General features: G+C 42.0%; 1 protein-coding gene and 1 long non-coding RNA gene across 2 annotated transcripts; both read right to left on the reverse strand.

Moving 5' to 3' along the window:
* Positions 1-2,789: 2,789 nt before the first annotated feature.
* LOC110986306 (pancreatic lipase-related protein 2-like) lies at positions 2,790-11,027 on the reverse strand. Its single transcript, XM_022248071.2, has 6 exons — positions 10,887-11,027; positions 10,399-10,514; positions 9,638-9,927; positions 8,958-9,195; positions 5,498-5,631; positions 2,790-5,139 (listed from the first exon to the last, which is right to left on the reverse strand). The coding sequence occupies exons 2-6, from the start codon at positions 10,472-10,474 to the stop codon at positions 4,858-4,860; spliced, it is 1,020 nt and encodes a 339-aa protein (XP_022103763.2). The 5' UTR covers positions 10,475-10,514; positions 10,887-11,027; the 3' UTR covers positions 2,790-4,857.
* Positions 11,028-14,331: 3,304 nt separating this feature from the next.
* On the reverse strand, positions 14,332-16,390 carry LOC110986311 (uncharacterized). The gene is made up of 3 exons (XR_002599125.2): positions 15,938-16,390; positions 15,424-15,501; positions 14,332-14,850 (listed from the first exon to the last, which is right to left on the reverse strand). It is a non-coding gene; the product is annotated as an uncharacterized LOC110986311 (long non-coding RNA).
* Between the last annotated feature and the right edge of the window lie 14 nt (positions 16,391-16,404).

Consider the following 16,404-nt stretch of genomic DNA (forward strand, 5'->3'; position numbering starts at 1 on the left):
TTCTGGCCTGTTGACAGATTTGTCTCGTAGTACGTGTGGGCCAAGTGTCAGGCAAAAATTCGTCATTTTGACTGATGTTGTTTGTGGAAAGTTTGCCCTGGTGACTTGTACACATATGCATGCACGAAGTAAATTACTGTTTCATGGTGCACTCACTGACTATTACATGTCTCTGTAGAGAGAGAGCAGGTTGCACAGTGTCCTTTTGTCTTTTGCCTTTTTGTCTTTTTATCTTGTAGTCTTACCCCTTTGCCCATTGGCTCTGTCATATCTTATGACTTAACTTTTTATTCTTGCAATTATCACAGCATAAGCTTCTTTCTCCATTACTGGTCAATCAATCCATATCAATTATTTTATCATGGTCAACCTCCATTTAACTCCAATCTTAATATTGGGGCACTAGTCCTAAAATAGAAATAAATTAACTCTGAGAATAATTCCTTGTGCCAATTCTTGATCTTTATTTGGAGTATCTTAATCACCGGGGAGATCAATCCCTAACTTAAAACTTAGGCGTACCCCACCACCGTAAGGTATCACCACCCCACGTATGAACGTGACAATAATTTAAGGTGCGCCCACAAATCTACGATAGTTCAACCACCAACATGCATGTCTTGCCAACACATCAACATAGCACACATGTACCTCTCACATATCCCTGTATAAACGTAACTGCCTAGAAGCTCATCGGAATCGCATGTGTGTTGCTGTAGTTATTGGCCTGAAAGGTCGAGTCACGACGTGACACGGGACTACATCAACAAAGTATCGCTATGTTTATGCCTGTATCAATTCCTGCTCATGAACGTACCAGCTTAACATGTGAGCAAACGTGTCGTTCTGCCATTGGCGGGCTAGGGTCCCGGGGCCGGCACTCGCACCCGGGGGTGCACACATTTTGTCAAGGGGGCACCACAAGAAAATAAGCTGCTGCTGCATAGCTAAATAAACTCATAAAGTCACAGATTTCAAATGGGGTACCCAGGGGGCACGTCGATCCCCGCCGTAGTTACAACAGCGCCACTACCATAGACTCGTGCGTAATATTGGCCGCAGCGTCAAGAGTGGTGCCGCAAATACAGAGCCTGGTGGTAGAGTGCCCCCAAACGAGCCTGCTCCCTTTTGGCCTTCTCAGTTAGACCGCTCGCTGACATTGGCTGAGGACGACTCCAGCTTTCCGTCGGCACAAGACCGCCATAATATTCTAATGACCCGCTCAATTAGAAGCGCAATAGATTCAGTCATCTGGGATGAATTGGTAGTAAGCGGAATCCTGACTACATTTCCACTTTAGTCAGAAATGTTACAGGCACGTGACCAAAGTGACTCTATCATAGGTCAAAGTTGAACATCAAGCAAACTGACCGGGCGTTTGTTCAGGTAGGCCTACTTGACAGACAGGGAATTAAAAACAGCGCAATTTAAGCAAGGGAGCGCTTGGTTAGCAAGTGGGTCTTGTTCTCATTTCATGGTCAGTTTTTCTCTTTCAGACTGCCTGATTCTCACGGATGGGTCAAAAATGGCGCATCGATGAACTAACACGTAGCTTTGCGTAGTAGCCATCTTGCAGGCAGGGAAGTTATTTTGTTCCACATGGCGGAAACCTCCTCTGTACATACCTTTGGACAAAAGAAGCCTCAAAATTATGATGTGGGGGCGGCCTCCAGCGCAGCGTGAGGCACCGTTGTTCACTATCAATTATACTAGTCCATGAACGTGCAAGCATATATGCTTGCAGTGTTGTAAATACAATGAATAATGCGGGGGAGGATGTGGGACGGGCCAGATGACGTTAACCAAAATATTGCTCGGTCATGGAAATTCAGAAAGCTGGGGAAGGGATGATGACAGCATTGACACGAAGAGGCGCTGTTTTGGTGCAGATTTAAATATTACATGTATATGTACCTACAGCACCTTACAAAGGTAGCTTTATAACCAACTCGTACGTGGACATCGCATGGCAAGTGACCGTGACGACCAACTCTCTGTAGGCCTACCGTTTGAGAGCCAGATCCATCAGGTGATGTAGCCGACGGACCTGAGCAATCTACAGCACCCAGGTAAGTCGGGGGCGGCCACGAAGGAGTCGCTAGTAGTGTGGTAGTACAGCGAGCAGGATCTGCCTGCTGGAACTCTCTCGGGACTGAGCCGGGCGACGTGGCTGAGAAGCTGCAGTCTCCACCTCCTCTGAGTGCTTAGCGGAGGGGGTCAGCGGCCCGTCTTTTGACTTCCTCATAATTGATGTAGTCTTGCCAGTGGATCCCGAGGATGGTATGGAAGCAGGTCCGGTGACTTTCCAGGCGCGGGCTCCTGTCAACGGAAATAGGTCTTGCTACAATTGGGCAAGTTTGAGCTACGTACGACTACGGATGACTGTAGCTCGACTAACAACGGTCAAATGATGGATGCCTGAACTATATGTAGATGTATCGAGTCGACCATTTGAGACCAGGGTATGGTCGCAGCGCTGGTTATCAATAGCTGATTTCATTTATCATTACAGAGGGAACCATTCACGTGAAAATAACTGTACGAGATTTCAGTGATCATATACGTTGCGAGAATCGCAGCCAACGGTAAAATATGAGTATAAATACTATAAACGACGACATTTTAAAACATCGACCGAGCATTGGGTCGTTTGAGTAGAACAGAATTGCGCGTGCGCATTATTAAAAAGCAAAAGTTGACTACTGGTCAAACAATAGGTCGCGCCCGAATTTGCTCAAAGTAGAAGGTATACCGACAGAACAGTAAATTCCAGGAGGCAAACCTTGGTCTTATAGTGTTCAACTTGGTGCTATGTCAGATCTCTGACAAGGCAAATTTTATTTTCAGAACCATCAAACTGTGTCTCGCTTCAGAATGTATTGTCCTTTCGCCGTCCATGTGCAAGGGGAAGCATAAAGAACTTAGTTACTTTCATGTCGACATCTTTAAATATTGAGCACATGTATTTTGGGCATATCATGTCAATAACAACAAAGTATTTTCTGTTAACATTATGAGTTGTTCTTGATCTATTATAGACGACTTCAATGTGAACATGAATGTTTGATCAAATTGAATTGAATCAAACTTTGGTGTTAGAGAGTGTTGCATTGTTACCATCTGGTATCAAGACAAATTATATGATCGTAGTCGGGGCACAGACTTCCAGGTCTTTCGTTGTGTGAGCTTTTACGAGTTTTTTGTTGACAACGTCGTCCAACTCATAACTGGCGGTCTCTTGAGTTGGTGTTAACTCATAAAGGATCCTTGCAATGAAAATTTCTTAGAATCACTTTTTTTGAATGTCTAAACCTTTTTCAATGTTATGCAAAGGTTTGAAATCTGTTTGGAATAAACGAATTGTAAAGTGCACTTTATGACACAATCAACAACGGCCAAGCTTTTCCAGACAAGTAAGATCAGCGCTGTTGAAGTGATGTAAAACCTGGAAAAAAAACGCTCAGTTTCCCTGTTTTAATGTTGAACCTAGAATTTGCTCTTTGAACACATTTCTGAGAAAAAGTTGGTTGCTGGCTTCTCTATTGCCATACACTTATACAATAATAAATTGCGGGAAATGGAAATCTTTGACAGGGAAATATAAAAAAAATCTAGCCATTTTTAAGCACAAATCAGTACAACACTGAGGTTCAGTGCCTTGGATTATGTCACAGTTTTGCTCATAAATATCCAAATTCATACCAGCATGAAACCCAAAAGCATCCAAAATATAGATAAAAATAGCAAGCAGAATTTGACAATGAGGTTAAATGGAAATATACGGGAACAATTTCAAGGACTAGAGTAAAATAATTTATTAGGTAGTCCATAGGCCTAATTAAAATCAACTCCATACCTCTTATTGTAAACTTGGACTTACCCAAAAAGCGTATTTAGAACTGATACAGCAGAGAATAATAAATTGGCATTACAACGAAATTCAAACACATCACGGAAATCCCCAAAACATAACTTTGCGTGTTTTTTACCCTCTTTAGTGTAATTAAGTACAACATTCTCTGAATGATAATCATATTTCTTTTATTTTCTAAAGAAAACATCCTCTATATCAAGACTTAAGCAAAACTCACAATTTAGCGGCTGACATACTTTTGTAAATCAAATTTATTACCAAAATCTAAGTGAAAATATACGCGAATCCTCAGTTGTGAAAGGCTTTCACACAGACGACCTAGCAAGTATGAGCACACATCGGTATTTTTCAATGATTCCTGGCTACTGCCAGGGCGCTGGCATGACGATTAAAATGGAGTTTTTACACTTACTATCGCTTTTAAAACATGATTAGCAAATCCCCCAAAATTCTGAGGTACGAAAGCAAACATCACTGTCTTTTGAGATAGTGTATCTGTCTACGCGAATTCCACAGGGGAACTCAAACTGCCCAGAAATCTGTTTGAATTTAACCGTGACAATGGGCAATGTGGATGAAATAACAGAATACATACAAACACCCTTAAGACATTTAAGCTCATTCCCCACCATCTTTCCGAAATTACCCAATTCTTAATCTAATAACATGAATTTCTGAAAATTCGACCACTGGAGAAAAATGCAGTAAATTTATTTCTTTACATGCAGAAAAAAAGTGGCACTGTTTGGATGTGCGCGCCTCTCGTCTTCATAAAGGTGTAACAACTTCAGGCTGTGTCCAAATCACTTATCGATGGCCTGAAATTACGCACGGGTCCATGGTAATGGCAACAGACAATTTCCTTAAAGTTGTGGGTAGTTTCAGGCCATATGGCCAAGTAATTCAGAAGTGGCCTTAGACGTCATCATTATACAAAAGGACCCAGTTTAGTAACGACTACATGGACATGACACGGTTTGAGCTCACCACTTATAACACTCTGTTTTAAAACAATAGGTTTCAGGCTCTTCCCCAGTAGGGCTAGCCTCGATGCCCATTTTGGGGCAACCACTACTGGGGCAGTCGCTTCCATCACAAGGCTCAGTCTGGTAGTTACAGTCTTCGGAGGGGTTTCGGAGGTGTTCCACACTCGCTATGAAGAAGTCGATAGCACGCATGTGAGCGCAGCCAGTCAAGGTATTGAAGTAATTACACCCTATCTGATTAAACTCTTTATTGTTCGGGTAGAAGTCCTGATGACCGATCTGACGAAATGGGAAAAATACAGACATGAGAAAAATAGCTCCGTGGACCTCGGTCCTAACCATCCACCTACCCGTCCAATCCGTTCCCGCGGGTACAAAGGGAGGCCAAAAGGGAGGTAAAGCACCATTACCCCCAGCAAAATCTTTAATGACGAAAAGGACGATTACGGGGCACACATCCCTTCTTCCACAAACTGCAAAAAAGCTCTCAATATCTTCGCTACAACTTATCATAGCCAACGGATAATTGCTTACCGATAGGGGTCGTGGATATTTTGCCGGCGAATAAAGTCCGGACACCCTTATATACTGAAGAGATTACCTTCAACCCCAAATTTTAACCGATGGAGATACTTACCGCCGTTTGCAATCCATAAATACTGTGTCCTCTGTCAGAATGGATGACATCAACAAACTGTGCATCACTTTTATCCAGAATGCAATCGGGTAAATCGGTGTGATCTTTGAACCCTGGCTTGGCTGGATCAAGTCCTGTGCGAAAAATATGACAGCACATCAAAGTGGATGTAAAGCTGAATAAATTCCTCAAATATTTGGCTGGTTGAAAACAAAACCCCCAAAGTATCATTTGTTGAGTTTTTCTATTAAGCTCATTGCGACCCGAGTAGTGGTATAAAATAAACTCAATTTTCCTGTAAGAGCAATTAAGAAGTAAGTTTTAGGGTTGCGGTTGTCTGGTTGAGCCTTCTACCCTGTTTGCACTTCTCTGAACCTTCATTCTACCGCGTAATCCATGTTGAGGCGGTCCGTGCTGATGTTAACTATTTAGAGACGTGAATTCACTGTTCCTCTGCAACGACATTTTTGGAACTTTGGTGATTTCAGTGGATTTTGCTAGTGTATGTGATGCTCGTGATTCATCGCAGAAGGCAGGGCTGTAACGCCAGCAACAAACAAGACAAAACAAACAAAAACACTCTGAGCCCAAAACTAGACTTCAATCAAGTCGGATTTGTGTTGCTTTTCCAGTCAATCATCCCTTTGCGTACACAGTACGCGGTAGTTGCGCTTGGCCTCTGGCATAACTTCTTATACGACGCCCTCATTTAACAGCTTTTCCGCAATAGGTCCTGAAAGTAAAGGTCACGCAGCAAGCTTCCGGAACCCTCGCGCAGTCTGCCTGGGGGGACATGGGCATCCAATAATTTTTGGAAGTATGGTTTCTAACTGAAACCACCCCAAGAAACACTCACGTTGGAGTTTTCCCCATGCCCTCCTCTAGTAATATTTGGGAAAAGTCACCTGGAGATGGGTAAAAAACGAATTTCTTTAACAACCTTTCACTTTCGCAGTATCGTTCCTAGGTCTCCTTGTTCATGCACGTTTGTTTCCATTCCTCGTGCTTACGTGGAAACGAGATTGTACAAAATTGCAAATATTTATACCTTCAGTCGAGGGACACTAGTTTCAGTCGAGTTGACCTGACGCAGTACTTGTCAGCAAAGGTTAGATTATACATTGGAATCTTTCGTAAAGCACGTTAATGCTTTAAGTTTATTTCCTTATATAAATTACAAAATCCAAATAATGTTTTGTTTTTTATACCGAAAGACTACGATAAAGTTTAATTCTGTAACTGTTCATCTGCGTACGAGATCACCGAGTTGCAGTGCTTTTCATAGATTTTCGGAAGTGACGGCCAATTTTTGGCAGGATATTTCTCTTTTAGGTTAGGTAATTATTCTGTTTCCATAATTTGGTATGCTAGAAAATATTTTACAAAAGGCCATTTTACGAGTAGAATTTTTAAAGAAGAAACTGGACGAAAAAAAGTTACAAATTTCAAAATTTTTGCACGTTACTTTTCCAATCCAAGGGTTACAGAACCGCGCCATTCAGGGGTCAACTTTCAGGCTCTGACGTCAACGTCAAAGATTGTACAACGTGTGTCACCAGTCAGTAAGTCCGACGTGACGGATACCCCATCGGTGATGTTGTGATCCTAATTGCATATGAACGACATCATCTTGCATGATATATACAGAATTTCAACCGATGAAAGTCAGACTTGTAGACTCGTTCATTATAATGAACGGTGTAAAAACAAGTCCAGCGATCTTTGGCTGCTGCCTGTTTTGGTAGATGAGCCTATTCGCTGTGTACGAATCGGGCTGGCAGATTCGTAGTCTGGATACCAGACCCGATGATTCTGACTATTCTACGAATCAAAGGTCAGTGACCAAGACTGGTGGAATTCCTCCAGTTTTCCAGAAATAGCCGAAATATTCCGAAGTCGTCCCATCTATATTTGGCATGTTTGGATGGCACCGTTGACATTCGGTTATTCCCGGCCGGGTAAGTAGGCAAGCTGTTGAATGTAAACTCCCGTATCCTAATGGCAGCTGTTGATCCTACAATATTTGACTTAAATTTACACTTAAATTGAAGGTCGCCTTGGCCGAAATCAATGCCAGCTAGGCGACATGCAGAATATAACTTTCTTAGACCAATGCAGGCTTTGAAGGTCCTGCAGGCTTTGATCACCCTGGAGGAGAAACTAAGAAGAATCAGGACCTGAGGAAGAATGCTAAATGTCCACGCATACAGGGTGCACCACTGTAATGAAATCGAACTTACACTCGGGTTCTCAACTTGTGACCCCTGACCCTTGCGTCATATTTATATATCCGTGGCCGGTGATGCCTGACCTAAGATTTTTTTTTATCAAGAGTCGTCTGGGAATCTTTGGGCAGGGAGCCAGACTAGCAGATTCGTCAAGGGTGCACCCTGGTAAATAGGCCAGAAATATGTCCGCCGCGCTCATTAATAAAAGTTATAGACTCAAAATATTCTATATTAGAGGGTCCTGAGAGCCATGAAACTGAGGAATTGAAGAAATATGAGACTGGACCTGTGGGCCGGAGTCGGGGCTTCCAATTCTGAGCAATTTGGATGCAATCGGGTTTGAAAGTGGCACTATTTGAGCCATTTTGTCGAGGGAGGGTTTTTGAAAATGGCTACTTTTCTGCACAGGGACATTTTCTGCATTTTAGGGGTGGTCTGCTTCTGGTGAAAATTTCTCAAAAATTCATTGGTCAACCCCCCGAAAATTGAAAGGAAAATGAAAGAGGACATGTGGAACATCATTTTTCTGTGCAGCCTGAACACCTGTGAGAGTTGTGAGTATTTTTAAAATATTTGTGAAGTATGGGGATTTATCACTGCTGTCTATGGGAATTTATTTGTAGTGGTGCACCCTCAAGTCGGAATTTCTGAACTCACAGTAATACGTGGACACAAGAGGGCGCTAACCGCGAAGCAAGTAACGACGAGTGGCTTCCAAAACATGCACACAGACAACGTTACGGAAGATCCCGACTTGAGTCAAGTCTACCCCAAAACCTGACAAAACAAACGCACGCCAACTTTTCATAGCTACCAAAACCTTGTACTTTTGTACAGCAGAGTGAAGTGGCTGTGGTTCAACGACGTCGTCTACGGCTGAAATTTCATAGGCTTGAAATGTTTTAGGTAAATCACCCAGAAAAAACGCAGGAAAAGGGGCTCAAGATAATACAGCCAACGTCCGTTGGGGAGCAAACGTGTGCAGATGTGCGCAGAGATGTGAGTGCAAATGCCTGACGCGATTTCGCATTAGTAGACATATAGCCAAGGATGCATTGAGGCGAGTCTGCGGGCTGGATTCCAAATTTGAAAAAAAATTATTATCCCAATTTTCTACTTTCTTTCGTTTAACATTCAACCCAAAAGCCAAACACATGGAACATAGACTCGTGTCGACATCTCTTATGACATTTTATGAAATGGCAATATCTCCGAATATTATGCTCACTTACCAGTTATACGACCGATCTGGCCTTCCAAATACTTCCCAGCAAATCCAGCGAGGTGGGCTCCTAGACTGTGACCCACGATATGTACGTCAGCGTAGTCTAGGTTCCGGTGTTCATGCAACAGCTTTAGTAGGATGCCAAGTTGACGCCCGACCAGTCTAGAATTCACGCGGCACTGGAGGTAGTTATGTAACCCCGCTGCGGCCTTTTCCCAGTCCACCATGATAACGTTGACATCAAACTGCGGCACATGAAAAAAAAATAAAAGTATAGGTCCTATTTAACCTATAGCGATGCAATCGCGTTGACGAAGTTCGTAAAATATTGTCTAAATTATATGGTGGACTCGGGACGCCCAAAATCTGATGCAAACGTTCAAAATCTAGAGGGTTGTCGGGGGTAACCAACTCGCAAACTGTGCTAGATAAGGATAAATATGAATAAGAAATTTATCAATTATATCTCAACGCAGGAGGCCTTGGAAGTGGCGCTAAAGCCGCTGGCATATGAACTGTTATGTAGACTATAATGACCTAAAGCTCCAACATAACCAAGGGCCCTCATAACATTTGTGGGAAACTTTGTATATAAAATAACGATCAACGTTCGTCCATAAACGAAAAGAAACGTCTAAGAAGCTAAACCAAGTTTTCTTCGTGTTTCTGTTTAAAGCTATAGCTTGCCTGGCTCAAGATGGCTTCACGGATTCCTATAAAGTAGTCGTCGTGAAGACTACTGGTGAAACCATGCGCAACCACCACCGTCCTCCGTTGGGCATCGAAAGCGCCCAACGAGCTGGCATCATCCCACTTGAGCTCGACGCTGTCAGCATTGTTTCGAGTGTAGAGGAAGAAGTGATTGTCCTGCTTCGACGGTTCCCACGGGTACCGTTCGGGATCTTCGGCCCAGCATTCAAGGTGGTTGAAAAAGCAAAGATCGCTACTTGCGCCAGAACCCCCTTGGAAGCAAACCTCTGAAGAAAAAACAGGAAGAAGTGAGTACAAATGCTGTCTTCGTTGATCTGGGAGTGGGGGTTGGACAAATCAATTAGTCGAATAACAACCCAGCACTGACAAAACTTCAAAGCATAGACTTGGAATTCTTTTGGTAAAGGGAAGCGTTAAAGGGAGCAGGGCAACTTTTGATTTCATGGTTTCTTGATATAAACAATATCCAGCCAAAAGAAATAAATATTTCCTTATATTTATTTGTATTCATTTCTGTGACAATTCCGTATTTGTCGAGTTAAGTGGACATTTGTTTGTCGAAAACGGAGAAAAGGAAAGTAACACCATAAAGAGGCCTCCCAAATTACAAGACGTATATATGATAATTAATGCTTTTTGCAAGCCTGTGCAGCATTAACTCTTATACACAATTGCGATGTTTTCCGATGAAGATAAAGGGCAACATGAGGGCTGAGCGGTTTTTTATTTGCACGTACCAGCATAAGCGTCTTCAATGCACACCAAGCCGATGAGCAGCAAAGTTGTTACCAAATGACTTGTGAGTCCAGACATGATTGGCTCACAGCACAAAGTCACAGCACAGTGAAGCTGGCTAAGGGAATCAATGAGAATATAGAAAACTGTTTGCCTATTCCTGTCACATCTGCTCGTTGAGATAAGTAATGTAACATTTGGTTAATTAGTTTACTGATTTACTTTTTTTGAATAGTCACCAAAGAAATTACAAAAATCTACGTATACATTTAGCCTAGATTCAGAGATAAGACGCCGACATCCTTTACCCTAATCACACTTCAAGCCAAGCACTTAACGAATATTGCAGGATGCAGGGTATTTTTTAATATTTGATTTTATTTTTTTACAAAGTAGTCCGCGCTTTTACTACGCTACATTATTCACTAAGGGCTTATTATTTTGGATAGCATAGGATTAGTAATGCAGGTAAGAATTTTTTATCACTCACCCTCGGATGACGTTGTGGAGTTGGATATCGGATACAGTTTCATTAAATTATGATTAATTGGTCGTTAAATCTCAAGTGGCCGGCGGAAACATCACGATATAATACCTTTTGTATAGCATGAGCTATTAAACCAATCGCTGAGCAGATTGTGCATGGTAACGCCCACATTGGTCAGACGAAAAGATGGTTTGGTTAGCTAATGATGGTGGAAGTATTTTGCATAAAAGCATTAATTCTAATACAGTACCACCTACAAAAATGTAGTAAAAACGTGAAAGCGACCACGGATCCCTTTGTTTGGCAATAGGCCGTTTAAACGAGATCTGGCTATTTTGGCAGAGATCCGTGAATTATTAGTAATTACATCTGTACGATGCCCGACAAAGCTGGTGCCATAATTATTTTTAAAATGCATGTGATGGATAAGGGTGTGTAAAAAGATGTAAATGAAACATGAAAACCAGCCAGCGAAACAAAATCTGCTCATAGAGCAATACATGTTTTATGGATTAAGTGGGAAAGGACGACGCGGGTTATCGTTTATGTTAGTAGATTTAAAGTGACTCGATCCATGAGCTAGTTATATAAATCAATGTCTGACTGTGTAATAGAATACCAATCATATCATTACTTTTCATTTACATCATTTACAGAACATATTTTTCCACGGCTGCCAGTGGATCTTCCAACATCCTGCGCAGATACCAGGCCTAACTTCTTATTGCTTGGAACATTGGACTTTTCATACATGTACATGTACTTGACTCAAATCTCCGGATAATTAATTTTGTTCAGGTGCAACTCTGGTAGGCCTATTGTAACTGGTAAGGCGCTCTAAACGCAAGAGCCACGTCGATCATTGCGAGACGGGTATTTTTTTCCCCTTTAGAGTGTCAAAATTACGATCAATTTGTAAGGCGGTCCACCAAATGGGCTTTTGCCAACTGCATAATTAGTTGTTGACGATAAATCTACCCTGTTCTAATGCATACGTCATAACTCGACAAATTCCAACCTTCAATTCACGGCTGTTAGAAGGCCAATCAATGTGCGCTTTTGTTTGGAATCCTCTTGCAACACGTGGAAGCGCCATTAACTTACCTCTGTGCTCCGTGTTCATGTTTGTCGTGAGAAAATAGGCTTGCTTATTTTCTCAGTTTTTGGTTTCCCTTGACGTAACACCACATACATATGAACATGTGAACCTCCACCTGTGACGCCACGCTATTGTTTTGTTGCTCAATTTTTAGCATGAATGGAGCGATGGAGGTGTTACCTTTCCATTCTTTTGGACGGTATCACTTCCAGTCGTACTAAATAAGGAAGTGGTAAAGTGGGGGGCAGACATAATGACAATGTAAATTTACTATTTAATACTATTGTTCAGTCGAAATACATGTATTTAAGGACATGTCAGATCCAATGTATACAGAATCTGATTTACATTGGTTTTTTTTTTTACAGAACTGCAACACAAATACATTGCAACATCTAAAAGAGATCAAATGTCGACATTCCATAGAGCCTGTAATGTGCTTTAAGAAGTCTAGGTAAAAACAACTGTTGCTCCCTTCACTTTACAGACAGTAGTGCGGACAATTATCATTATACATAATGATAATATCATTTATTATTACCGAAAATTGGTCACTTTTAGGGAGACATTCCAATAAGAACGTGCACAAAATTTTTCCAACTGTGCTGTCCCATAATTCAATATTCCCTAATCCGATCTTAACCAAACTTTTCATTTTAGACCCTAATCTATCATCTCTCAAAATTCGGCCTCCTTCTGGTAGCTCGGGCATTAGGGAGACATTGAAATGTCTCCCTAATGACCAATGTCTCCCTATGGTTGAAAAATTACAACAAAGTCTCTCCCAAATGACCTATTTGTGGTAATATACACAATGGATAATATATTCGAGCGGCATCCGGGTCTTAACCCATTGCAGTTGTACAGTACCAAGTAATGGTTTGGGCTTTTCATACAAAACAAAGCCGCCCGACTCGTACAGAATAATGGAAACAATGGACCTTGAGCTTGACCAAGAGAGGGCGTTTAGCAACAGGGGCTCATTTTGCTCAGAACTGAAATTCACTGGTTCACGAACGACTAGGAAATGCACGTGTCACGGTCGCATTGTTACCAACAAAATAAACCCTTCCGACCAATGTAGGTCTTTTCAACCGATGAGTGGGCGCTTCTGCGCTCGAGACGGATAACGTGAAGTCCCGCTCGCATAATAGCCTCGGTACGCGCCATTTGCGTAAGAATGTGGGCCATCGGGCAGAATCGTATATACGAATCTGATTCGTATAGTTGCCAAAGCCTCCATCAGGAAACATCACTCTAGCTTGAGGGTTAGTTTTGGGCATGAAGTTAGACGTGTTGTCACAATCGCGTTCCAGCATTCGCGTTCCAGCAAACACAACCGGGTTTGCTGTACGTGTACATTGTATTGTATACCGGTAGTGTACTCTCCGCGAATGACGTGTACAAAGCTTTACCCAATCATCGTTTATCCCGCGTAGACGCGTCATAACCAATCGGAGTTCTGGATGTCGAGATAATAGTTTACGCTCACGTCGTCCAGTATTGTCAAAGGAGGTTGAGTTATATAATTTCAGTATTGTCCGGGCCATGGTTATCGGTGTAAAACACGCCTTGGGATTTTCCTAGAGGAATAAGGAAAAAAATGAGGGTGGCAGTCGAGATCGACAGGAAACGGTCAGGGAGAAAGTGAGTGAGAGAATTTTGGAAAGGTTGAGGTGAATACTGACTGCAAATAGGGTTCGGCTGAGTTCGCAAGTTCCTTGTGGTCATTTGATGATCGCCGACTTTTATCAGCTCGGCAGAATTTTACAGTGCCGAAAATCTCCAGCCGAGGTTGTACCTTCTGTATAGCAGCAACACCCAACCTGTGACCACTTCAAGCAAGGACAGAGTCCGATAACCGTAAGTTATTTGTGAAACGAAGTAAGAGAAGTGAAACCACGTAGACCGAGATCTTAGACGTTTTTGTAAAATACATATAAAAGTCATTTTCTTTCTATGTCATGTATCGACTAGCTTAAAAATAATGTCTGCAGATTGATTGGCCGAATTTCATTAAGAAGTAACATAGAATTTACGTAAAGTTGTAAAATTTGTTTTGGGTAAACGTTTAGAAGGTTCGACCGGTGGGTTGAAAACTGGTTTTCGATTATGTGTCTTATCACTTATTATTCAGATGGCCCTTATCCCTCCACTTCCCACCCATCTACTGGGGTGAGCCAGAGACAGTAAGACGTAGGGGCTCAGACCCACCACTGCCGAGGACACTGACTGGTAACCAGATAACGGGGGCTATCCAAGACAACGCACGAGGTTACCTCAAGCACCCGACAAAATCCGAAAGTTGAGGCAAAGTCAAAGAGATGCAGGGAATCCAGATAGAGACTATTTAGATTTTCTAATCACAGGCCAATTTATTTTTCCCCCCTGAAAAGTAATAGATTTGGATGCTCCTTCTTTTAATGTATTAGACTGTTTAATGAAATTCTTCTGATTTCAATTTAGATTCGAACAAATCAGACGATTGTAATAAAAAAACGCTGTACATATGTAAATAAAAGTATTTGAGTTACAATAGTGGGACCAGACTAAAAGTCTAATTTCTTTGGACAGTTTGATATCGTAATTGAATATACCGTTCTGGCCAAATGTAATTGAAGTTTGATAGAGTGGTGTCACGTGCCTTAGGTAGCTTATTTACGAGCACTAACAATTTAAAACGTTCGGCCCTAAGGGTTGCATGTGATGTTTCGCAAATTCAACAATTTGCATTACGAATGGTCAGTGCGTTCCATACAAACTCTTTGAGGCGCACTATTATTGTCAAACGCCGTATGATGCGTTGATACGTTGTCGTCATCTTGGGTCCTACAGAAGCCTCTACGGTGCTTGAAGAGCTCGTTATTTCTGATGGTTAGAGGGAATTGAGAAGAGGGATTAGTACTTAAGAAATCAAGAAATATGTATTCCCTTTATCTGGCTGCAACTGTTTCACTGGGCATGGCCTTCTTTAGCGATTGGTACAGGCGCCTGAAAATACTGTTGACCACATTGCAAAAAATTTATAAAGTGAAATAAAACAAGAATAATAAATAGAACTCATTTCGCAAGACCAGATTGTTTAACAGCATCAATAGAGACCACAATAGTAATCAGTAGTAATTATATTGATTTTATCGAAGGCTTTTTCACAGGTCTGTCTGATCGGATTATGAACACAGTTTTACAGTAAATTCGATTGTTCGTTTACACATTTATGGTCCACTCTTGTAAGATTTAACACCCGACTCCCGCTAATTGGAATTATTGCTGACGTGGCTTAAAGCAGATGGCATATTGTTTATTAGAGCCCGTGACCCCGGCCTTCAAGGCCTTGTCGTGAAGTACCTAAACGACTCCTTAATTAAGAAGCAAATCTGTCCTACTCTAGAAGGAGGGGGATGGGGAAGGTTTCGAACCCATGACTGCATGAACTCTCACCTGTGTGTGACCCCACCATGGGACCAGGACTGGGCAAGCTTTTTTCCCGATGGGGGTACAGCATACGTCAGCTGTAAACTAACCAAACATAGAAGAGGGGTCAGTTCCAAGGCATTTTCAAGCAAATTGGGGGATAAGCTGTTGAATCATCCCCACACTCTTTGAAGTGTGCAAAAATTGATTCATTGAAGAATTTTGCAGACTTCCCAATGATGTATTCATTATCACTTAAAAAAGGAAAACATTTTAAAAGCCATAAATATGCCATTCTGATTTAAGATTTAAGTGCATAAATGTAATACACATTGCAGATATACATCTATGGTGAACGTCGCCCCCTATACATGTATATAGTGCCGTATGGTGTCGCTCCCCCCTACAAATCCCCCAATTTCCTACACAAATTTACGCCACTGCTGGTGCAGATCGGGGTGGGGGTGAACCCCCTTGCTCTGAGACGAAAAGGAAAAAAAATCGGAAAATAATAAAATAACGAAAGAAGGTGCATCAATACCGTTGTAAACAATGTATGGCATGTATAATGTTTCAGCTTCATTTCTGCTTGTCCACAAAAGTGAGCCATTAAAAAATCTCCAGCCTGCACCACTCGGAAAAGTTTCTGGATCCGCCCCTGCACTGCAGGAAGCCAGCCAACTTCGCTCGTCACCCAGCACCCCGTAGGAAGGGCTGATGGCTACTGCAGATGGCCTTCCACAGATTTCAGTGAAGGAAATACGTCACACAAAGTCACAGGTAACGACGCACAGAGCATAGTGGGTATATTTCTACCACGCGTGCGAGCTCAGTGTGTCACGTGAGCGGCGGATATCATATGCAGTATTTTTCCTTTTCTTCTTCATTGCTAAAAATATTCTCTCAAGACTTTATTCGTTCATTCGCAACTGATCAAGATAACCAATATAGCTGACACTTTGCCCGTGCCAAAGCATTGTCATTGCTTTGTTAACAGGAGGTCACAGG

The sequence above is a fragment of the Acanthaster planci genome, linkage group LG01 (genome assembly GCF_054643075.1).
Source record: "Acanthaster planci isolate LZ-2023a linkage group LG01, COTS_SCS, whole genome shotgun sequence".
Classification (NCBI taxonomy): Eukaryota; Metazoa; Echinodermata; class Asteroidea; order Valvatida; family Acanthasteridae; genus Acanthaster; species Acanthaster planci.

Bases quoted from the DNA above. Each gene is read 5' to 3' on its own strand.
- LOC110986306 (XM_022248071.2), bottom strand. From the start codon at position 10,474: ATGTCTGGACTCACAAGTCATTTGGTAACAACTTTGCTGCTCATCGGC. The intron at 9,928-10,398 runs GTACGTGCAAAT...TTTTTTCTTCAG, and splicing joins CATTGAAGACGCTTATGCTG to AGGTTTGCTTCCAAGGGGGT. The intron at 9,196-9,637 runs GCAAGCTATAGC...CATGTGCCGCAG, and splicing joins GTGAAGCCATCTTGAGCCAG to TTTGATGTCAACGTTATCAT.